Below are 24,180 nucleotides of genomic sequence, written 5' to 3'. Positions count from 1 at the left end.
CCTCTTCTAAATACATACAATACACTCTATTCATAAACATATAAAAAAAGGAAGATTCCATCTTTTCATTAATAATGTGTGAGCCCAAATTTGTTCACCCAAATATGATGCTACATCTACAAGAAAACACAAAGAAAAGCTATACAAAAAATTCATATCCAATTGTGCATCTAAATAGAGGCTAGGTGTACAAGCCTATGGTATATACACAAGAAATCCTTGATACATTCTCATGTGCATCATTTACTAGTATTTTAATGGCCATCTAAGCAAAGTAGAAGCCAATCCTCTTAGAACAAACTTTTTCCATGCTATATGCAGCCTATTCTTGAACAAACTTGTAAACTATGACTATTAAACCCTTAAAAGCTAATCTTTCGCAAGTCTAGCAATCATCCATTTATCTTCCACATCCTTCACCTTTCATTCCTCGAGATAGGCCTACATCTTGCCTGGACTTTGTAAAGCCTCTTGGGCACAAATTTTATAAGGCTCAATAAGATTCTACAAGGTGCATTGCAACAACAAGAGGCCATGACACTTTACACAAAACCCCTTTCTTTATTCTCAAAGCTTGGAACACTTGCAAGCTTTCCAACTCTCATCTCTCATAGGTGCAAACACAACTGGTAAGATTGGATCCCGATGATATTTGCAAGAGGATAAGGCTCAAGCATGGTCAACCCAAGCTCAATAAAAATAGAGCTTTAATCCTTAACATAAGTACTCCTAAATGAATGGATTAGAGAATGAAAAGTGGCCAACAATATAGAGTTAACAAATGTCACATGGGTGGAGGCTTCTTTCTAGAGAGTAGGAAATGAAAAATGCCATTGAACAATGTAGGATATGGTAAAATAGGTGGATCATTTGCAACAATGTTTCTCAACATCAACAACAATTAAAATAAAATATACAACATGGGTTTCCCCTAGAGCACAAGTCTCATCATGTGCCTTATGTCTTCAAGGCCTGAATAAACTTTCTGAATCCTTTATAAATGTTGGTGATATAACATCAGCTAAGGACGATTCAAGGCTTTCTAGAGCTGAAATTCTCGCACATTATTGTTGTATAATTTCCTATATTTCAATGTTTTCAAATCCTCCTTGACAATGTCAGCTATGGACGATTCAAGGCTTTCTAGAGCTGAAATCTGGCCCATTATTGTTGTATAATTTCCTATCTTTCCGTGTTTTCAATCCTACCTCACGATGGCCCATAATAATTGTTGGGAATTTCTTATACTCTATACTTGCCTATCTGATAACTTAAGAGTGCGTGTTTGTAACATGTATTACCACTGATTTACTATAATGTTCCAATCAACATATCTTGAGATGAACATCATGAGACAACTTAAAAAGAAAACACAGACAATCCCAACTAACCTGTGTAATCTGCTTGCTTCTCAAGAATTGTGCTATCTGGATTTTTCAAAAAGAATTAAACAAGCGCAGGAAAGACATCTGTTGCAAAATATGTGGTTTGGTTGTGATCTGCTTGTTTTGGGATTTCCCTGACTTGTGCTGCTGTCTTAAACAGACGCACTGCAATATATGAATCATCATGCTCAAGGATTCCATTTACAAAAGTCTCAGGTAAATGATGCACATGAGGCCACCTCTCTGCAGCTCATCCTTCAAATACAACGCCTCAGGTAACACTACTAGGACACAAACTACGCAATGGTCAAAGCAGAATAGCACAGGAAAAGCATCTGCTTCTAAATGTGATGTGGTTTGAATGTGGTCTGCTTATTTTGGGTGCTACTCTACATACTGCTGCTGTCTTAGATAGATTCTAGATTACTCTCTGCAATATAAATAATTACCACGCTCAAGGTTCCATCTGCAAAAACTCAGGGGCTTCCTCTCCAGAGCTCACTTGGAATAGAAAACCTCAACAGGAATGGGAACCAAACTGTAAACTTGATCAAAGCAGGCACAGTCGAGAAAAATACTTCATTTTACCACATCAGCTTTCTGATGGTCTTCTCTTCTTTGCATCCCTATCAAATAAATGGAGACCAAAGGCAAGGTCTTCACCATTGCCATCATTAAGTGTAGAAGGATCTTGATGTGCCTGTGCCTGTGCCTGTGCCTGTGCTTCCTGGGAAACAAACCCAAAGTCCAGGAGTTCTAGCTCCCTTGTTGGGGTACTGGCATGGTCCAAGCGAGTAATTGGCAGTTCGTTAGTCCTCTCCAAATTTTCACTGGCAGCTTGTGGTTGGGTCTGCATATCGGTATGTGACATTTCTTCAAAACCTGTGGGTTGCATCGCTTCTGCTCTTTCATGTTCCATCCCTCCCCAGGCTCCTGCAGATGTCTCTTCCACAGTTGATCCCACTACCAACCCAGCTGTCCATTGCCTCTGCTCATCAGCTGCTTCTGAAATTATATAAATTTTAAATATTAGAAGTTTAGAATGTATCAACATTGTGAAGCAAGTGGCCAGCTTTGGTAGTGTTGTGCCTTATGCAACAAATATGGAATGCAACTACAAGCAAATATGGAATGCAACTACAAGCGTAGATATCAGAAGAAAAAACACCACACAATATAAATCCACCAAGCTTTATTGAGATTAAGTACCTGCTAGACCAGTGCTGCTTGTGATCAAGGAAAGGTGGAGCTGATCTAGAAGACGGCCAAGGTCAACTCCACTTGTCCAGTTCTCTGGTCCACATCCATTCCGAAGTTTCAAGCGACCTCGATTCGCTGTTCCTCCCCAAATGATACCGACAGGCCTTGGTTTCTCGTCATTTACTTCTGTCATCAGTATGAGGCTTCCACTATCACCCTCTAAATCAAATGCCTGTCTGTTTTCTCCGACAATGAGAAAGTCCGTAAAGAAGCAGATGCCTTTCTCATCATTGTATTCAAGGGCATATGCCATAATGCTGCCTTTCGTCAGACCAGAGCTTCTACCAACCTTAACTACCTGCCTCCCTACAATGCTTCCTATAGGAGCTTGAAGATCAACATTCATGACTTCTCCCATATCACCTACCCCTTTTACACTTGTAGTGACTCTCGGCAAGTCAAAGCCATCTCCAAAAGGAATGAAAGCACCATCAGCTCGCACAAAAGTCTCTGCCATGTCCAAAGAGATAAGAAAGAGAGCTCCTTAGAAAAAGCCTTCAATGAAAGCAATGGAAATGTGCTTGACATTTTATATCCAAGAAAGGTTCAAACCTGGATTCATGCTTGCAAAAATGCCATACCACAAGTCATCAGTGATAAAGGAGGTTGCCCTTTCCACTGCACCCAGATATACACCTGGGCCAAGGTTAGGTGGTAATGGATGGAACATTTTCTGATTTGGGTAATCCAAGTCTACAGCGACATGCCTGTTGGTTAAAAAGCCAACCTGCCGTAGCCCAGTCTTACTCTTAACGATAGCCCCAAGTGTACCATATGTCTCCTGACTTGCCACCTAATAAGGTAGGGAAAATTAAAAGAAAGCGATTCAGAGGCATATAATTATCCACAGCTCTGCCTAAACCAGAGGCAAAAAGATTGAAGGTCTACAGGTCTCAAAAATTATTAATTTACCCACACCTTACACCAAACTTCCATCTTTTGGAAGCAAAGGGCAAAACCATAGTAAATCTACCACAAACCAACTCAACCCACTAATCATAAACATTTTACTCTGGACATTAGTAGTCAAAAAAGTTGGCGCAGCACCATGTGGCAAGGAGCTTCAATTATTGGAAGTAACCACAATTGCATTTTACAGCTCCTCATCCCAGGGAGCTTACATTATCAAGAAAACATCCTAACTGAAAACCAACGATTTTCAATACCTGAGAGCCTGGACCTATGCAAGGATCATTTCCGCGCAAGCCCTCCACCAACTCTGTGTAAACTTGCTCCTTAGGGGTAACTGCTGGAGCCCCATAATAAGAGAACTCCACCACATCCACATCGCACCAAACACCTCCTGGTCCCTGCAACAATGTTGACCACATCTAGTCACATACGTCCTATGCAAATTCCATAGATATAGAGCCTTCTGCAGTGCAGTCAGTGAAAAAAATTGAACTTGAAGCCAGACCTCAATCCAGCATGTAGTGTAAAGCCTGCTTAAAATTTCCTTTAAACTACTGAATTATTTCCAGCATCCCTACGACATATAGCTTGACATTTGACTGAATTATAAGTGGCCCCAGGGATGGAAGGACTATTCTATAAAGTAGTTCTGTAGCATATCGCCAAGAACTGTATCAGATGTAACTGTGGATTCAACATCCTTTACTTCTTTGTACTCTGGACCTTGGCCCGACTTGTTGCGATAATTAAATGCCCTGGCAGGAGAAATTCTGAAACCATTTATACGGCATTTGGAATTATCTAATTGCTGCATCCTTGATTTGCAGTATTCTTATTTCAAATTTGCAGTCTCCTGAAACATTCTCTAGCAGGCAGCCCACATCTCCTTTGGCCTTACAAGTTCATTGGCTATGATTGTACAAACCTCCCTCAATTACAACAAATTCCCTGCTGAATTTGGCAACCAATTCAATATTGTGTACTGCCTTGGCTATCCTTCTTACAGCAATTGGGAGACAAGAAGATCCTAGTCACTTGGCTTTTAATCTTAGTTTAAAAACATGGCCTCATTCTCCACATTCTGTTGCTATCTACCAGATTAACCTTTTGGAATTTATACCTGTAACTCTTCTTGTCTGGCACCAGCATCAAAATGATGAAATTAAAGGAGCTGCTATTCGCTACAGATGTACTTTCTGTGTGCAATTCTCAAATGCATCGCGGAAGGCATATGAATAGCAAAGGGGAATATGTATATGACTGGTGAAAGTCTCAAAAAAATGGACATGTGAAATTGCCACCGGCCTCATTTTTGCAGACTCTTCTCCAAGCATTTATTCTCAGCTACCTCTACCTCCCTTGCCTTCCTGGATTCTCATGCCAATTTCCAGGGGGCTTTTCCCCTCTTTTGGAGGCCGACAGACTGCTGTGATATTTCTCTGAGTAATCCCACACTTTGATACAACTCATTGTATTCTTGTCAATCTTCTTATAGCCCTTTCAACTACTGTCTTCATCATCATAAGTGCTACCCTCGCATTTCTCTTCTTTTACAATAGTAGTTTAAATGCATCATTATCTTTATAGAAGCAAATTGCATGATGGTGACACCTAACGTTTCAGAGCTGTCATTGAAAGATCACTTGCAGATGTCATTTCCACTCCAACATGCAATACATGTCCTACATCGGCACAAACATGCATGTACCATGCATGCAATAAGTTTCTAAAACACACTTTCAACAAATAATGTGACGTCTTGCAAGTTGCATTAGCATGGCAGAACTCACGACAAGCAATACATTAGATGAATTGATGGTCCACATGCTTCGCAAATTAAAGTACACAGAAGACGGTGCAACAAAGGCTTGAGGCTTGAAAGTCTCATTATTACAGGAGATCTCGTAAACATATCTTCATGTTCTGAGACAAATGGCTTCGTGTCGATCTAAAGTCGTATGTGAAGTAATAGAAACATTACACTTAAGTTGGTGACATTAAGAATATGAAGATGCTTGCTTCAATAAAGGCAATAATATTATGCAGAAAGGTGATAGTGCCTCAGACAATTGCTGGGGATAGAATCCAAATGCATTTGAATTGGCCTTCCAGTTGTACAATTGCAACTAAACAATTACCTGCCAATTCATAGGAAAACTGAACTTAGAACCTTCACTGGAACAAAATAGTCAAAATAAACCCATCTTTCTTCTCTCAAAATTTTAAAACAGGCATCTTTGATTAGTTGGGCTTGCCCGAGTAGTTTGACCAACAGCATAAGGTTCCTGAAGTTTGTTGCAAAAGCAAAGAGTACAGCAATAAAAAGTTTTTATGACAAAGGTTATTTGTTAGGTGTCATCCTCAAAAGCACTGCTAGCAGGAACCCAAGGATGTGTGGAAGATAGATTATAGGGTAAAGGCGAGCAAGTGAAAATCTAGTGATTAGAGGAAATGCAGTCACACCTGGACCGTGAACCACAATGTAGTTGTTTCTGGTTACAGTTCATACTACCTAATCAAATAGGGGTAAGTGCTACTGGAATTCAAGGAGCGAACAGTTGACTACGCATATACTATGTGGTACAAGAAACAAGGAGCTTGAACATTAGAGGTACAACGATATCTTCTCTAAGGCGGAATGAGAGGACACCAAGGATGTAGGCGGACGATGCCCTTGAGGAACCTACATCACTCGAGAGACATGATATATTTTGAATCACACCATCATAAACATTTCTAGATTACAAAGCGAATGTGTGGTATAAGAAGCTTCACCTCAAGAATAGGAGGAAGCCTTTGAAATTCATGGAGCCATTCTTTGTGGACTTTCCTGGCTACAAATACAATGATGGCCGGGATATCAGTGAGGAGTCCATTCTTAGTCCGGAATCCTATTGCTGTTCCAAGACTATATCGCCGCAGCACCTTGCTATGAAAAGCTCTAATGGTCATTAGATCCAACAACGTAGTCGCTTGCTGTCCAGATGGTGCCCTCTCCTCTGTCTCAGACTCGACCTCTTTTTGCAAACCACTGAAATAAGCAGCTCTCTCTTCTGCAGTTCCATGAAAACGAGATGATGGAGGCCAGCGGAAATAGGCTGCACTGCTCTCGGAATGCTGAGCACCTGATGCTAATGCTTGCATGGAAGGGCTGTCGGACCGTGGTTGCTTGTTATGGGTGCCAGAAAAGAGGCACAGATCACGGTCCAGAGCAGATTCTTCTGACAAAAGGGAAGTTGATTGTCGTCGTCCAGTGCGAAGCACTCGAGTTATGTCCATCTCCTCGCTGGGCCTACAATCCGCCCCCCCCCTTGTCAATATCTGAACGACAACAAAAGGAAGACATTCCCAAAAAAACGATACATGCCTAACATAACGCGATGAAGAACTCTAGACAACATTTCAAAGCACTGTAAACAATCTCTCACTTTTCTTTCTCATTGTAAAATGCAATATAGCTCTGAATCACAAATCCAAGATTAAATAGATTCCTGCGGAGAGATAATATTTTGGGTCCTCGATTAGCAGAAACAAATACAGGTGCCCTTGCAATAGATCGAAGAGTGTCAATATCTCATGTGAGCTCAGCTAGCAAAGTAGAAATTGTATGAAGAAGATGAGCGACTCGTTCAATTTCTACGTCTAAGAAGGTGGCGGTGAAGGTTGCTGGAGCGTACGACGTATTGTGGTCTCTGTCGCAAGCACTTTGCAAAATGAGCCCGTCGCGACTCCTGTTTTCCAATCAAGCATAGATGGAAGTCTAAGATTTGTCAAAGCCGGCAGTTTTCTGAAGGATTTGGGTACGCTGATGAAAGTTAAGCGAAAATACAGAACTCTCCAAACGGCATCGTGATAGAGGGACCTTCCGGATGATCGTTGCTTACCGGTCCCAATGGCCAGTTTCGTTCGACTTAAACCTCATCTTTTTCTGCACGAATAGAGGGAATCCTGTAGTTGCCTCATGATTTTCGATCTCCTTCCCCGAATCGAAATTCCCTTCAGGTTGAGTTGTATCACTCGCAGCTGGAGTCACGGGTGCGTGATCGGGAGTTTTTTCATCAACCATCGCTGGAGTTCCGGATTTCTCATCAATCATTCAAATGGCGATGACCCACCCAGCTTCCAGCTTTGTATCGATTGAACCACGGAGATACGGCGATCCAGAGATCCCTTGCGCGGCCAACCTTTTATCGTGTATATGCTGAGTTGTGCGCCACACACACAGCACAGCTCGAAAAAGCTCCCGAGAGCGTCGCAGCACAGGACCAGCAAATGATCAAAACTGTGTCCTGTGACCTTCTTGAAGAGACGGGCACATGGCAAAGACTGCAATCTGAACGAGAGCCATGATGTATTCTCCTCAGACGGCTGGGGGGTGCTTTCTGCAAGACATTCTCTCGCCCATCAAGCACCCCTCACACTCCCCGGTTGGGAGTGCGGGTGCTCTTGAGAGCTGAAGAAGACAGCTGCAGGCAGGAGTTTCTTACACGTTAATAATGAAGTGAATGCAGGGACGTAGAAATACGGGAGGAAAGGGATGAGGCGGGGCTAGGGAAGGGCAGGGAAGGAGGGCGTTAAATGCAGGCAATTCAGTGAATGCAGTCTAACGTAGAGCAGCACAGGAAGAATAGCATATTTCTGTAGGCACTGTTTGAACTTTTGAGTGTAGCTGTGCTCGGAGAAAGAAAGAGAGAGAGAGAGAGAGAGAGAGAGTGAGAGAGTGTCATTCCTAAGGTGGCGAAGCTTGATGGAGACATATGGAGGTGACGGGGCCAGGCAAGAGCAAGGGACCTGGACGGGGGTCCGCGTCTCTGCAGGGACGAGAGAGACCAATGATAGAAAGGAGGGCAGCTTGAGGGGCACAGGATGAAACAGCAGAACGGATTTGAGGGATGGCAGGCACAAAGGCAAGGACAATCGAAAGAGTGAGACAGACAGACAGATAGAGAGGGGTTTAAGCAGAGAGAGAGAGAGGGAGGTTTACGCACACTCAGACAGAGAGAGAGATGGGTTTAAGTAGAGAGAGAGAGAGAGCTAGAGAAGGGTTTAAGCGCACACAAACAGAGAGAAAGAGATCGGTTTAAGCACAGAGAGAGAGAGAGAGAGAGAGAGAGAGAGAGAGAGAGAAGCGTTTAAGTAAACACAGACAGAGAAAGAGAGATCGGTTTAAGCACACAGAGACGGAGAGAAGGGTTTAAGCAAACACAGACAGAGATCTCTAGAGAGACGTATTTAAGCACAGAAACAGAGAGAGGGAGATGTCTTTAAGCTTTTACACACAGACTAGAGCAGGGTTTAAGCTCACACAGACAGATAGAGACACTTCGGCCAGGAGAACTAGACAAGACAGCCAGACCAGCTCACAGGGGTTTATAGGCCAGAGCACATGACAGAGAGAGATGTGGAGAGACGCAACAGAAGTAATGCCTGAAGAGCTTAATAGGATTGTGGGCTGCACAGCCTCTATAGGCCAGCAGAGCCTATGTATGACAGGGGAAGAGAGCAAAAAGTAATGTCTGGTGTTTTAGACTAGCAGGAAGGGACTGTACCCAGATGATCTAAAACCAAGGACATAATGCACGGGTTAATCCTGCACAGAGCAAAAGAGTTAAGAGCCCAAAAGAAAAACAGGACAGCAGGGTGGCTGCAAGCAACTACAAAGAAATTAAATTCCTTAAGACAAGGGAAGAGACACAACAGAAGACAAGCAATTGGATAGAGAGACCCATCAGAGAATCCGGCCGGATTGCTCCTGTCCAAGATGGAGGTTTTTTTTCTGTCCTGCAGGAAGTATGTCCCATTATCCTGCAGCAAGAGAGGGGAGGGGTACTGAAGCACAATGAGAAATGGGTGGAAAGCTGGGTTTGTTTTGGAGGGAAGGGGTATCTGCATCAAAAGGGGGAATGGATCATTCAAAGGCTCATCTTTGAGACATCAACCCCCCCTCTTTGTGGTGGTGGTGGTGGTGCCCAATTCTGCTCTCATTGCCCCTACCACCAAGGACAACCCATACCCACCCACATGACTCAACCACACACTTCTTTTCAATGTGCTTCTGTTGCCTTAGGCCTAACTCCAGTAGGCCGTCACATATGTGAATCCACTATTCCTCCATACACATAGTTAATTGTTCGCATCCATCATGCTTGAAATTCCATCTCAATCTGGGTGATCGATCTTTTGTCTGCTCCCCAAAACTGTTCTTAGCTCCCAATTTATTTAGCCTTTATTTTGAAGGCTACATTTTATGCATCGACAACTTGTATCTCATTGATAGCCGATTTGCATTGAATTGTCTTTGTTTTCTCTCTTTGTAGCTCTTGGTGAAATGTATGCACACATACCACTTAGCTTCAAGTTTTTGGGGCCCAATTGTTGATATCTATCTTTTGCCTTCTGTTTCGTCTTCCAATTGTAAGTGGGAAAGTACTAATGCTCACACCTCATGAAATGACCAATCAACACGGCAAACCTTCCTTGTATGTGCACCTCGCTTCAGTACCATGTCCAAAAATAATAGTTGAACATGATGCAATCAACGACTTAGAAATTGGAAGGCTTGTCCTAGAAGTGGTCCCACAAGGGTAACCAGGGTTTGAAAGGGAATTTAACCCAACCAACTGTGTGCAAGGTTCAGTAAGCTTCAAGCTTGGTTTGCATGGAGCCAAGTGTTGTTATAGCTTGCATGGTCTTTTGAGTAGGTTAAATGTGATTTATGTTCTCTCGGGCTACTCTGGGCTCGAGCAATGCCTCGATTTTATTTGCTAAACACAATTCCATGATTCTCATGAGGTGAATAGAGGACCTACTCAACCAACATGAGCTTCGCGAAGTGCATGTTGATGAGAGTTAGACGTTAGCATTGCTATGTTTTTAATGTAAAATAATTAAAGCAAGCTGGTAAGGAAACTTTCTGTTGGCTAGGTCCCAATTGAAGAGAAAATCAATTAAAGCAAGATGGTAAGGAAACTTTCTATTGGTTGGGTCCCAATTGAAGAGGAAATTCAATAGGGCATAGCCCCCAAACTAAACTTTTGTTTTTCAACCATACTATAATTTTTAAAAAATAAAAATTAGACCATTTAAAATTTTAATAAGAATAATAACTAAAGTCTTGGGTACTTTAGTAAAAAATCTCAAGAATTTGGGATAGTCTAAATGTACTCTAGAATGAGCTTCTCAAGTTGTATTTTCTATATATTTTCCTTTCTAATATAAGTTTGTTTTCTTTAAAAAAACACTAAACTACTTTAATTTTTTAATAATAATAACTACACTAATTTGTGAGCCAAATTAGCAAGTTAAAGCTCAGCAAAGCTCGCATAAACCACCTTAGTGGTGACAAAAACCCATTTGAATGACTTTCAAGCATGCATACAACAACTGCCTCATGCTAGAGTCTTGTAGTACATATGGGCAACCCGGAAACAATCACGTTTTTAGCCATATTCTACTCCCTTTGCACGTCCACGGCCAGAGTCAACAAGGGAATTGTGGATCTCCTCGAGTATGTCTCTGCAAGAGAAGCCACTTATGCGATGCTAATCTTCGATTTCTTGGTAGCTTTCTTTTCTTACAATATAATTTCTTTTCTTCGCAGTGTGGAAGAACAAGAAAAACAGGTTGAATACATTCAAAAGGCTTGCCCTAGAAGCTGAGAGAGAGAACAAGAAGAAGAAGAAGAAGAAGAAGAAAAAGAGAGAAGGAGAGAAAGGGGGAGAAACAATCGGCCGGAAGCATGCGTAAATAGAAAACAAAAAAAATCCAAAAAGGCTTGCGCTTCTCCAAGCTGCAGAGCGGTCAATAAGGCTCGGTCAATAAGGCTACCACTCGAAAAGTGGCAGGCCAAAAAAGAAGCTTAGTTAGGCTAAAAAGCAAGGTGGGTGTAAGGGGGGGGGGTGGGGGCCAGGGTGACCAGGGGCTAAGCTTCCAAGGCTGGGAAGCCCAGTATTTCATCATCAGCCCCTCCTTCAACCCATCATGGCATACCCCATTTTTATCTCTTTACATTTTCTCGAAGCCTACCCCACTGTTTGTTCAATTGGGCTTTCCCATCACTCTCTCCCTTCCCAATGTAACCCAGGAAGTATTTCTTTGATAAAATTTCAGAAACCTCCCAATTGGCAAATACAACTCAGTTTTTCTTCAACCCACATCAAGACTAGCCACCCCAGGAAGGAATCTTTACAGGCACGTGACGAAACAAGCGTAAATTGTTGGAAACTCAGTGCTGTTTCAGACTATTGAAAACTGCGGGGCTGATGACAAAAACAAAATCTACAATTCAATTTCAATGACGGGTAGGTGATTGAAGGCGATATGGTAGAGTTTTACACGGCTCCCTTGCCTCCAATGCAAGGATTCCAGCACAGTGTGTCCACTGTAGAAAATTCGACCTGTCTTACAGACCGCTCTCACAACGTTGACAACGTTTCTCCCTGACCGCCACGATTTGTAATTGCATGCGCAGCAGCAGAATGGCTTCACCGTTGTGGTTGCTGAAATCAATTTTAAACAGCTTCTACATGGGCGCATGGCTCTGCTTCGGGTGCATTTATAGCCACTCCACTTGATTTTTGAATTCAGGGGTGGGTCAGCAAATTGCTAGTTTTCTCAAGCTCTGATCGGAAATTGTCTTGTCGCAAACGATTTTCAAATGGGTGCTTGGGATACTCTTACAAGTTACGTTATGCAGAAGAGCCGACAAGCTAGGAAGGAATGATGATGATCATTGGCTTGAAAACTCACAAAGAAGAGGCTATCTACGAAAACCAACGTTCAAAGTCCCTTCGAAAAGCGCTCGAGTCAGCTCGACCATCGTGCAAGTTATATCGAACATCTAACATTGACCAAAATTTTGGACTATTTCTGAAATCACCGCCGAAATCAGCTGCTGCTGCAACACTCTTTTCCAAAGGTATATAGTATATACTGAAGCAGCTGCAGTGGGCAGCTGGGTGACACCACAATGACCACCAAACATCGCAATCTGCTACAGCAATAAGTCGACCGATTCCTGTTCGAGAGGGGCCAAGGGACAAAGTCCCAAGGGTGCTCGAAACCTTGCAACTTTTTGGCATGTGTGTATAGGCATGGCAAAGGGGACAGGATGATGCAAAAACAAATGGGAGGGGAAGCTTGGAAGCTTGAATCTGGTGAGGAGATGCAACGAGGTCAACCAAGTTCTTCCCAGCTAGTTGGATATATACAAAGCGGTCAACCAAATTCTTACAACCAGCTGGATTTTAAGAGGCAAAAGATCGAGCAGAGAGAGAGAGAGAGAGAGACAGAGATTCAAGACTGTCTGTAGTACTTCTCTACAGCGACCGTAGCTTTTACTGCACCAACCAGGCTGCCTTCTCCAGCTTCCGATCACCTTGCTTCCCCCACTCCGACCCAAAGCTCTGTACTCCGGGATCCCAACTAGCCTTTTTTGGGTCTTTTTGGGTGATTCCAACCTCGACCTCTGCTGTCGAGCAGAAGCGAGCAACCCCTTCTTTTATCCCTTTCCGTTTGTTTTTTTTTTGCTTCCTTCTCCCCAGGTGCCTCTCCTCCCCAGTCCCATCCATGAGCCCTTTTCCCCATTCGCTGCCGCGTTTTCTGCTCCCCTCCTTTTTACTGATGGCAAGGAACCCCCCTCCGTCTCTCTCTGTCTCTCTCTCTCTCTCTTCCCCCAAATAAAAATTAAAGTTCAGGTCCTGTACGACTCCCGAATCGCACCCCCCAGACGCCTGCACACACAGCAAATAAAGTAGACCCGCCCTTTCAGTCGCCTGTCGTCCAAGCGAACTGCCCAACTCGCAATTGCAAGCTAGCTCACAGCTCCACTAAAGGAATCCATCTCTTCTTTGTTTGTAACGGCAGCGTGCTTCTCTGCAGCCTTCCAAGCTCCAACCCCCGTTCCTCTATTGCGCATTTACCCTCTCCTTTACATACTAACGGCCGGCACGTAAGTTCGCATACTTGGATAAATTCCGCCTCACTCGCCCAGCTTTTAGCGTCCCATCGAAATTATTTTGGTCTAAAACTCTTCCGCTCACTCCAGGTGAGCTTACAAAGCTTCTTTCTTCGTGTGTGTAACGTCAAAACGTCGCCGAGTACAAATTTGCAAATGGCCAGCGCGCAGACATGATGATATACCCTTCCCATGAATCGCTTACATGCTGAGTTGTGCGCATTTCACAAAGAACATGAGACTCACTAAGATGGATTAAGCGGCATAAGTAAAATTAAGTAAGTGGCTTCAAGGTTGGGTTCAACAAAGAAGATAAAGTTAGTGAATATTGTGGAATGCTCAAGAACTCAGTTATTCTCTCCCTTCATCAATCGTGTGCCTACGCCTAATAGCCTCAGAGGCGGCCTAGGTCGTTACAACTGCATGGCCATGTCACCAAACAGCCACGTATGTTCGGTCTGCATGGATGCCACGTCACAAGTCACTGCCACATCGAAGTCCTACTTGTCATGCATCTCACACCTCCCCCCCCTAAATTGAAGCGACAAGGGGCTTCATTTGGTTTATGTGGGCAAACGTAATGCGACCATTCTCCAGTCTTTGCATCCGATATGTGTATCCGCGGAGTTGCTTCAAGATCTTATTGGGGCTAATCCAACAGTGCATGAGGCTTTCAGCTAGTCCCTTGCGATGTATGGGGTAGTATACGGACACCAGGTCTCCTTCTTGATAGCTCACATCTTGACGGCCTTTGCTGTAAGATTTCTAATGTCTTGCTTGTGATGTGTGTAGATTTCTGTGGCGATTGTGGTTCTGAGAATGGGTTGTACATTTTTCAAATTGTTGTACGAATCGATTGCATCAGTGAACCGTCTGGGTATCTGCAGCTCCAGTAGTTGTGGCGGGAATTGCGGATCTCTGCCATACAAGGCTCTGAAAGGACTAATTTGCGTCAATGCTTGGACTGTGGTACGATATGCATGCAACACAAGGTAAACTTTGATCCCAATTGTCATGTGCGGGATTTACATACATCTTGATCATCTATTTGAGGGTTTTTACCAATCTTTCTATCAAACCCACGGTCTAATGGTGATGTGGACTCATGAAGAAGCACCCTCTTTAGGCCAGTTGATGAGATGGATTTTGGCCCTTCAAGATTATGTTTTTGATTTACAGTATACTCCAGGCCAAGATAATGAGATAGCTGATGCATTGTCACGCTCACCTCTAATCCAAAATGTTCAAACGCATCAACCAATTGATTTGATGCTACGACTAGCTCGTCTCGATCCGCATACTCCACCTAATTTTTATGTCCAAAACAATATTAGACCAGTAGATATGTCTAGTTTTCCCAGAGTCCAACAAAAAGATCCTGCCGTCATTCAAATTATATCCAACCTACGTCAATCAATCCCACACACAGACCAACACAAATTTCAATTGATCAACAATCTCCTTTTTTATGTTAGTGCACACAGAGATCCTCGTCTTTACGTCCCTATCGCATTACGCACTCACTTTACCGAATATTTTCACGCACATCTGCTTTTTGGGCACCTGGGCATACATCGAATATTAGAAATTCTGAGATCATAGTATTATTGGCCTAAGATTAGAAAATTCATCACAGATCATATCCATGCATGCATGCTTTGTCAAGCCACAAAGTCACCAGTCACAAAACCACTAGGTTTTTTGCAATCAATTAAAGTGAGTAGTCCCTTTAAGTTGGGATGTACTTCACCTTTCTTCAGTAACTTGCACAACGGGTAAGTCACTTTTGCATACTTGGGAAGGAATCTAGTACTGAAAATGGTCATCCCCAGAAAACACTGCAATTGTTTGACTGACTGGGATTCGGGGTAATGGGTGACGGCTTTGACTTTCTTTGGATCCATCTGAATTCCTGCTGCAAAAACTATGAACCTAGGAATTTCACCTTTGTCGCGGCCCATTTGGACTTCTTCAATTGTAATTTCAGATTATTCTATTGTAATCTCTGGAGTACTTCTAGAATCTACTAATGTTGCTCCCAAGTGGCTGTATAAATTAAAATGTCATCAATATAAACTACTAATACTTTTTGTTGAAGCAGGTCATGGAAACTGTTCACCATCCACTGAAAGTGCTAGCAGCATCAGAAAGGCCAAATGGCATCACTTCAAACTGGTACAAACCTGTAGGAGTTCTAAAAGTTGTCTTCGCTGCGTCAGGTGGATGGAGTGGTATCTACCAATACCCAGCTGCAAGGTCTAAAGAAGTAAAATACTTAGATGAACCCAGTTGGTCCAACCGATCATCCAAATGAGGCAAAGGATAAACATCATGGACAGTTACAGCATTAAGAGGGTGGAAATCAATGCGGAAATGAAGTTCTCCGTTTGCTTTTTTTGTTAAATGTGGTTCTACATCCCATGGACTGGTTGATGGTTTAATCACTTTCTTTTTTAACATTTCATGTACTGCCTGATTGATGCACTCTTTCTGCTTTGGAGAGCGTCGCCTGATGGCCATCTTGATTGGATGAGTTTTGGTCGTCTTTATGTAATGAAACACTGCTGATGTTGTTCTTGTTGGGAGAGTTGGGTCTGCGGTAGTGTGAGGATATTTTTATAACAATGTTTGGATCTGCTTTGCTTGGATGATGGGTGACACGTTGGAGTTGATTTGGCTACACATCATGTCGGAAAAAGAACCCCATTGGACCTAACGAATATGAAGAGTGTCTCTCACTATCACAAAATGTCTTGAAAAATCTAAAATTGCTTGTTGCTTTTCTAACCAATCGCATCCTAACGTGAGAGGGAACAACTGTTTTGGCAACTGATAAACTGTATGTGTAAACTCTTGGTTTCCCACACTGAATTTGATCTTGGCCAACGTCTCTGAATGGTACAATGTTTGATGATCTCCGAATAAAACCTGAATGCCTTTGCCTCTGTATGTCAGGACACCCAAACTGGTTAACGATTCTGTACTGATTGAAGAAATAGTACTACGTGTATCTACCAAAACTATTACGTCCAACTGATCCATCTTCACTTTAATAACGCACACCTGTATGTTGCTTGATGTAGAGGCTTGAAAATGCGGTTGGTTGGCCTCCATCAACCAATCGCTCAAACGTTTCCCGGTAGTTCTGCCAATGAAGCTGCATATGTCACCTGCACATGTTGAATTTCCTGTCTAGACGCATCTTTTAGAGATCTGCAATACTTAGCTACATGCCCGTATCTGTTGCAATTAAAACAACGCGGTGGCCCTTTCTCATCACGATCCGGAAGTTTGCTTTTGAAATCTCTAGTGAACTTCCTCGGTTGGAACTGTCTAGCCCCATTCTGTACATCCACATCCATGGGAACAACTGTATCCACTCCGGTTTTTTCCTTTCAATGGTTGACGTGTTTTGATTTGTCTTGCATGTATCATAAGACTCAATTCTCTGTGCGATTTGAACGGCTTCGAAAAATGTCTTGGGTCCTTGATCTCTAGCTCTCCGAGAGATATCATGCCTCAATCTTGGCGAAAGAAAAAACAATTTCATCTCCTCAGACATGGTTGAATCTAATCTGAGTAGCAACTGATTGAGTTTGACCACAAATTGCGCGACTAGTTCATCGACCTTCTGCTCTAAATCCTTCAATTGTTGTAGCGCTGTCTGTGTTATATTTGAATGTGCGAAATTTTGTAGCAATTGATGGCGAGGACTTGGCCGATGTTTCTTGATATTTTCATGTTGTTGCACGAACCAAGTAGCGACAATCCCCTTCTAAAACTGTGCGAAGTTCTAGAGCTTTTCTGTCATCGATCCAAGAATGAGTCGGCTATATTCTCAAAATGATCAATCCACACGATAACATCTTCAGTAGGCAGTCCGTGAAAAGATTTAGGACTTACACGATGATCAGTCTGAATGTTGGAGGTTCTTGAATTGTGATTAGCAGTGAGCATGGCCTGATCAGCGTCTGATTGTGATGCAACAATTGATTTAGCAAAGCCATCATGTTGTGCTGGACTGGATCATTGTCTAACATATGATCCTCAGGTGCGGCGAACTATTGTTGTGTAGGGCTGGAATGTTCCATGGATAACTCGACGTCTCCACCAGATGTGGAATGCTCAAAAACTAAGTTATTCTCTGCCTTCATTAATCGTGTGCCTATGCCTAATACCCTCACATGCAGCGTAAGGTCATTACAACTGCATCGCCACATCACCAAACGGCCACGTATCTTCAGTCTGCATGGATGCCACATCACAGGTCACTGCCACTTCGACGTCCTACTTGTCATGCATCTCACATCTCACAATATCATGAAGGACAAAATCAACCTTTAAAACCCCTTGCCACATGGCTAATGCACAAGGGACCAAGCGAAATCTAGGGACTTGAGAGAGTTTTTTTACCTTCAGGGCAATAGTGCCAACAAGTTAATTAAGCTCAAGTCGATGTTGATCTGAGGATCAATCCAACGCACTCACAATGACGAGATCATAACATAATGCGAGGACTACTCACACAGATGGAAATGTTAGCCCTCATGTGTTGTACTCAAGATGAGAGTTTTTCTACTTCAGGGCAATAATGTCAACTAGCTAATTAGGGGGAGATGCCTAACTCTTGCATCCACTACATATAAGGGGCTTGAATACAACATCCTAGCACATAAGACCCATAGTACAAAAAAATCAAGTCAGAGGTTTTTTTTTCAAGAGCATTTATGGGATATAACCACAATGTAACTCAATTAATCCCTGATATTTGCATATATTTCACTATCTAGCCACCTCGAGATATGCACCCACCCAAGACTGAATTGTCTACACGAACAAAGTGAGGTTATGATCATCACCTAGTTTTTGACACTTTTCATAGAAAGGACAACAACATTCTAATGGTTTACCACATATCACAAAAAAAATTATTTGAAAATCAGGCCTAAAAAGTTATTAGAAGGGAGGTATCCTTACATGCCCCACCAACCTCAGACCTAAGAATAAATGGAAACCCCAAAACTGAACCTTTTTAAGGCTCCCAACTCTCACTCACAAGGCACTTTGCAACTAGCCCTCGGATTTCCACCTACACTAGATAATTTAGGTCGAGTGGGTTATGCTAACATCAAATAACCCTAAAAGAGGGCGAGGCCCTCATACATAAAGAAAATAAAGGGATGAACCTATGATGCCGTACTCACTGATGGGAAAAAAATAATGATTTTCTAGGATTTACAAAATAGAAAAATAAACCAAAACTCACAAATCCACTCGAGAGGGGTATGGGGAATTATAAGCACTTCCAATTAGATCCACTAACGAAAATCTAAAATCCAAAACTATTACTCTATTCTCAAACTCAACTCTTATAGTTAATGAGAGGCTAGCTTCTGTCAAATACAAGCAACCCCACCAAGAAATTAAGGTGTTACCTTAGTATTTCGGGAGTATTTCAAGGTTCTCAAGGTGTATGCATTATAGTACTTAGAATATTCAAAGTTCACAAAACCAAAATTCTAAATTTGCAAATCCAAATTTCGGACGCTTAATCATTTCCCCTCCTAAACCATTTCGCTTATTGTCTAAAAATTGCATGGATGATAATTTTGAGGCCTCATAGTTCACCAAGGGTTCACGTTTGACCAACCCAAATTATCTCTCTAGTTAGCTCTATGGTTTGAATTCATTTGAGTCGAGATCCATCTTTGATCCTAAGAAATCTTAGGATACAAATTGAAAAAATGCATGGTGGAAAGACCATTAAAAGTGCTCATCAGCCATTTCAGCATTGGGAAATGGTGAAATGAAGCATACCAATATTTATAAGTATGTATGTCCTTGCAATAAGTGTGACATATATATGATAACTTCAAGCAATCAAATCAATAGACATCTTCTTATATATAGTCTTATAGAAGATTGGAAAGAAGTGCAAGTTTGTAAGGCCATAATTCCTTATATGCATGTACCATACTTGCTCCTCCAGCCTATGATATCATGCATAATACCTTCTGCAGTGCTGCCAAGTATCTTAGTTTGGCAACAACAGCATTTGTCATGACTCAACTTTCAAGAGTAAGTCTTTCTAGTTGCCCCAATCAGCTTCATATCCAGTTTCTATAACTCAGTTGCATAGTTCATAGTAATGTGTGACATATTCTATTTTGGCTCAACCATCTACATGACATAGACTATTTGAGTAATCTTTGATCTAGGAGGATATTTTATTTAGCATAGTTCCATCTTCCTGTCAACTTATTTTCTTGGTTTTGCTTGGATAATTCACAACTTAAGAGGGCAAAAGGAATGCCAAGTCGCACATGTTGTACATGCTCGTACTTTTTTTTACTATGTATAGCTGCCTTTTGGTTTTCTACTTTTAGAGCAGTTTTTACTCCACCGTCATTCGCAAGTGCACTTTAAGAGGGGGTGTTGAGAATGTCAATTAAATTACTGGTACCAAATGGTGTGCATAAGGGATGTATAGGACCTTATTCATTTATCCTCTTACTTGTATATACCCTCTTTCAGTTCACTCCACTAAGCAAAGGAGAGTGGAACATAATACACATCTTGGACATATGGGGGACATCTACTCGTGGTGTCATGCTCTCCTCCTCCTCTCCTCTTCTTTCCATCATGGTGTTGTGATGCTTCTCATCTCTCTTTCTCTCTCTCTCTCTCTCTCTCTCTCTCTCTCTCTCTACTACCCTCCCCCTCATTTCTCCATGGCTAAATTAGGAGGGGACAGATCTTCAAGTTTTATAGTGGAGATGATTTGAACTTTCTACCTTAGGTCTCTAGAGTTTAACATCCCTTATTGCAAAGCCCAAAGGTTCTAGATTCCCTATTGAACCTTTGGATTCCCTATTACTATGATGGGTTTAGATCCCCTATTCCTATGATGGGTGGTTCGTATAATTATACAGATACATATAAAATCCATATACATATCTAAATACACATTCACATGCACATACATATACACAAGCACGTATGCATACAAATACACATGCGGTCACATGCGTGTGCGCGCACTTGCGTGCACACACACACGCATGCCTGCATGTGCGCGCCCACACACAAAATAATTTTGATTAGTCAATGTATCTCACACACATAGACACTTACTTCTTTACACACACACACACGCACACACACACACACATGTATACTTTCCCAACTATGAATTATTCTTTTATGTACCCCCCATGAAATCTCTTATTTACACTCTTTTGACCCACCCCACACACCAAGTACACTAATCCTTCCATACCTCCAGGCAGTCATTCTCTTCTTACTCCACTTGTGACTAAAACTTTTTTTCAATTATCTAAGAATCCATATGGTTGTCTATATTCCTAGATAAAGCGATAACAAGCCAGGGAAAATAGGCATTACCTGTCTACCCAAACGTAACTAACCTCAGAACCTAGACTGCCTGAGGATTTGACATCTTTTTTCAATATTTTGTTTGTCATACTCAATATTATAAAAAATTCTTAATTTTGGTGGAAATTTTTGCAAACTCTAGTTGTTGCATTTTTCAACTTAGATGTCTCAAGCGGGTCTTAAACATTTTTTTCATATATGTTCTCCTTTTTTAAACTTGTTATCCATTTTATGGAAATAATTGTATGGCTCAATCATTGATGGGAATTTTTAATCTAAACACATACTTTGATTTCCCAACTAGCCTTTGGTCAGCTAGTGCCATATAGTTAATTCATATCCATTGGATAATTCTTTAGCATGGATAATCCCTAGTCATTTTGTGATTTGCCTTATTTTTTACTAACCTTTATATCTATTTTGCAAAAATGGTTTACACATTTACTATTGGCATCATTTTCTTATTTTGACACTTATCGTACAGATCCACTTTTATTCACTTATTATAAGTAGGTTGGGAGTAAGTTCCACTTGGTGGGCTTACTCCCCACCATGTTGTCTTACCCTTTAGGTTGGGGGCCCGGGGCCACACACACATAATAATTTTGATTAGTAAATGTATCTCACACACACTGACATGTACTTCTTTACACACACACACACACACACACACACACACATGTATACTTTCCCAACTATGAATTATTCTTTTATGTACCCCCCATGAAATCTCTCGTTTACACTCTAATCCTCCCATACCTCCACTAATCCCTTCTTAACCCATGCACTCGTTCGCTCCTTACTTCACTTGTGACTTAAACTTCATTTTTAACTTAAAATTTTTGTTAATTATCTAAGAATCCATATTAGTGTCTATATTCCTAGGTCAAGCGATAACAAGCCAGAAAAAATAGGCTTTACATGTCTACCTAAACGTAAGTATGATATTCTAACACCTAGTTTATTTGGATGGTGGCTGGTAAGTGGACCTTGAACTTCGAACCTGGGCTACTTGAGGATTCAACATGTTTTTTCAATATTATAATTGTCAAACTCAATATTATAAAAATTCTTAAGTGTGGTGGAAAATTTGACAAACTCTAGTTGTTGCATTTTTCAACTTAGATGTCTCAATTGGGTCTCAAACATTTTTTTTACTTTTTATCCATTTGATGCAAATAATTGTATGGCTCAATCATTGATGGGAATTTTTAATCTAAACACACACACACACACTCCTCCCCCAGGGATATATGTACCTGAAAGGGGATAGGGATGGGATGATTACATGGAATAAAAAAAAGCAAAAGATATAATTAAAGAGGAAACCTTAGCCACAGGGGTTAGTTTGACCTTGATGAAGATCCCAAAGAAAAAAGTCCCTGGAATAGATTTATCCCATATGATGACTTTATGCTTGTGGGTGACCCCGTCTAGAGACATAGCCAGTTTAATGCTAAGCATAGCATATAGAGATATCGCTTGCATCCCCAAGGGAACTCCCATTTATGTAATTGAACTTTACCTTTAGAAGTAATAAATTCAAAAGGTTAAGCCAGGTTTAAGTGATAGAAGGCCCGACCCATGACCAATAACATAATGGGATTGAAAAGTCCGTGCGCACCCCAAGAGGGATGGCCCTTCTTTGCACCAAGGACTCTTACCCTTGAGGGAACTATGTCCTTGAGCAAGAATATATTTGTGGAGAGACTTCTTTCCATAAGACATACCATTGCATTTGAAATCGACATTGAATTGAAGGTATAGTATACAAAAGGCTTGTTGAGATACTTCAAGGAGAACTTGCGATATTCATTACCACGGAAAAAGGCAGAGGAACACCCTTTATGGCCCTTGAACTATGAGGGCTCATGTTTGCATTGTATTAAGAGAGCATGGCACCCTCAATTAAGCCTAGATAGGAGAGGGAGCCCGGCCTTTAGCAATGTTTACTGGCATCAAACCACAACATGGAAAAAGGTGGGATAGAGACCCCAAAATTTTGACCCCACAGAGGGAACACGTTAACTTGGATAAAAAACATTATAGCACATTATCCAAGGGAGAAGGGGACCAATAGCGAGGCCCCAAAGGAGCTCCACGAAATCATGTACTAGAACACGTTCTTTACTACAGTTGAAGGGAATGTGGAGACCAACTAAGGAAATGGCCTTGAGCCCCATGAAGGGATCCCATAGACTAGTATGTACATTTAATATAAGTCGTGTTTTTCCCCTTCCAACATCTATAGAGTGCTCTGGATCCCAGTGCATGCGATTGACAGGATTCTGGACCAATAGCATCCACTCGCGGAGAACATGGAGACAAGCCAGGTCTTCCCTATTATTTCAACAGTCTTTGGAACCTTTCTCTAATGCGTGCTCAAATCATTGAGGAAGCCTTCTCACTCTTGTATCATGAAGTGCTCCCTGCTTGTCAGATCTCGATGTTAGGGCTTGTTGATCACCAAATACATGGTGGCTTAATTTTGAGCACTATATGTTGAGAGATCACGCTCAGCATCATGTGATTATATGTGCATAGCACTAACCCAATAGAGTGCTATAAAGGAAAGGGTTAGATGCCCTAACCCTAACCCTAAATGGGTTTGTATATATTCTACATTTTCAACTAAATCTAGTGTACAATTGGTCATTTGTGGTGTGCTATCTAGCTATGCCCTCTCTCCTCATCTCCACTCTTCTCCTCTCCCCTCTTCATACTTTGTCATGGTATTAGAGAATGGTTTTGCCTTTCGTTGAGGCACCATCCTTCTTGTGAGAGAGATTGAGTGTTCATCCTTCATTCTGTTGATGAAAGGTTTCTGTTCATTTCTGTGAGAGAATTTCCGTTCATTTCTTTGTGTTCATTCTCTTTATTCTTTCATTTCCCTGAGAGATTCTCGGGAGAGAAAGAGAGATAGTTTGAGTTTATTCCGTGAAAGAGAGTGAGATTTTGTTGTTGACAGAGAGACTGAGGTCCTTAGAGAGAGATCTAGTTGTTTGCTGTGCGAGAGAGAGTCCCATGTTTTTCTTCTCTTTGTGTGAGAGACCTAAGGAGAGATCTCTACTCTCCTATCTTACTTTGAAGGGGAGTACTTCAAAGAGTACTCTACAATGACACATGGCCATAGCAACCTCAACGAGAACACTCCTTCAATAGCCTCATCTCCAATAGCTGACACAGCAAGGCAAAATTTCTACAGCCCTAGCCAACTAGCAGCGACACGGCAATCTCTATAGTCCGACTCACTGCTCGCATCTAACATCCAAC

At 41.8% G+C, this 24,180-nt stretch overlaps 1 protein-coding gene and 1 pseudogene across 2 annotated transcripts; both read right to left on the bottom strand.

Annotated features, from left to right (window-relative positions):
* Positions 1 to 1,489: 1,489 nt before the first annotated feature.
* LOC147881258 (protein NARROW LEAF 1-like) lies at positions 1,490 to 8,377 on the bottom strand. 2 transcript variants are annotated; one of them, XM_087402315.1, is made up of 7 exons: positions 7,442 to 8,377; positions 7,235 to 7,288; positions 6,333 to 6,849; positions 3,812 to 3,955; positions 3,198 to 3,438; positions 2,595 to 3,095; positions 1,490 to 2,390 (listed from the first exon to the last, which is right to left on the bottom strand). In XM_087402315.1, the coding sequence occupies exons 1-7, from the start codon at positions 7,651 to 7,653 to the stop codon at positions 1,978 to 1,980; spliced, it is 2,082 nt and encodes a 693-aa protein (XP_087258441.1). In that variant the 5' UTR covers positions 7,654 to 8,377; the 3' UTR covers positions 1,490 to 1,977. The 2 variants fall into 2 exon arrangements, with proteins under 2 accessions (XP_087258441.1, XP_087258442.1); XM_087402316.1 differs by lacking the exon at positions 7,235 to 7,288 and having other exon boundaries at positions 7,442 to 8,376.
* Positions 8,378 to 16,637: 8,260 nt separating this feature from the next.
* Positions 16,638 to 17,469, bottom strand: LOC147881257 (uncharacterized; annotated as a pseudogene).
* Between the last annotated feature and the right edge of the window lie 6,711 nt (positions 17,470 to 24,180).

Source organism: Dipteris shenzhenensis, chromosome 31 (genome assembly GCF_047967505.1).
Source record: "Dipteris shenzhenensis isolate YYH24624 ecotype China chromosome 31, Dip_SZ_1.0, whole genome shotgun sequence".
In the NCBI taxonomy this organism is placed as follows: Eukaryota; Viridiplantae; Streptophyta; class Polypodiopsida; order Gleicheniales; family Dipteridaceae; genus Dipteris; species Dipteris shenzhenensis.
This window is presented reverse-complemented; position numbering and strand designations above follow the sequence as displayed.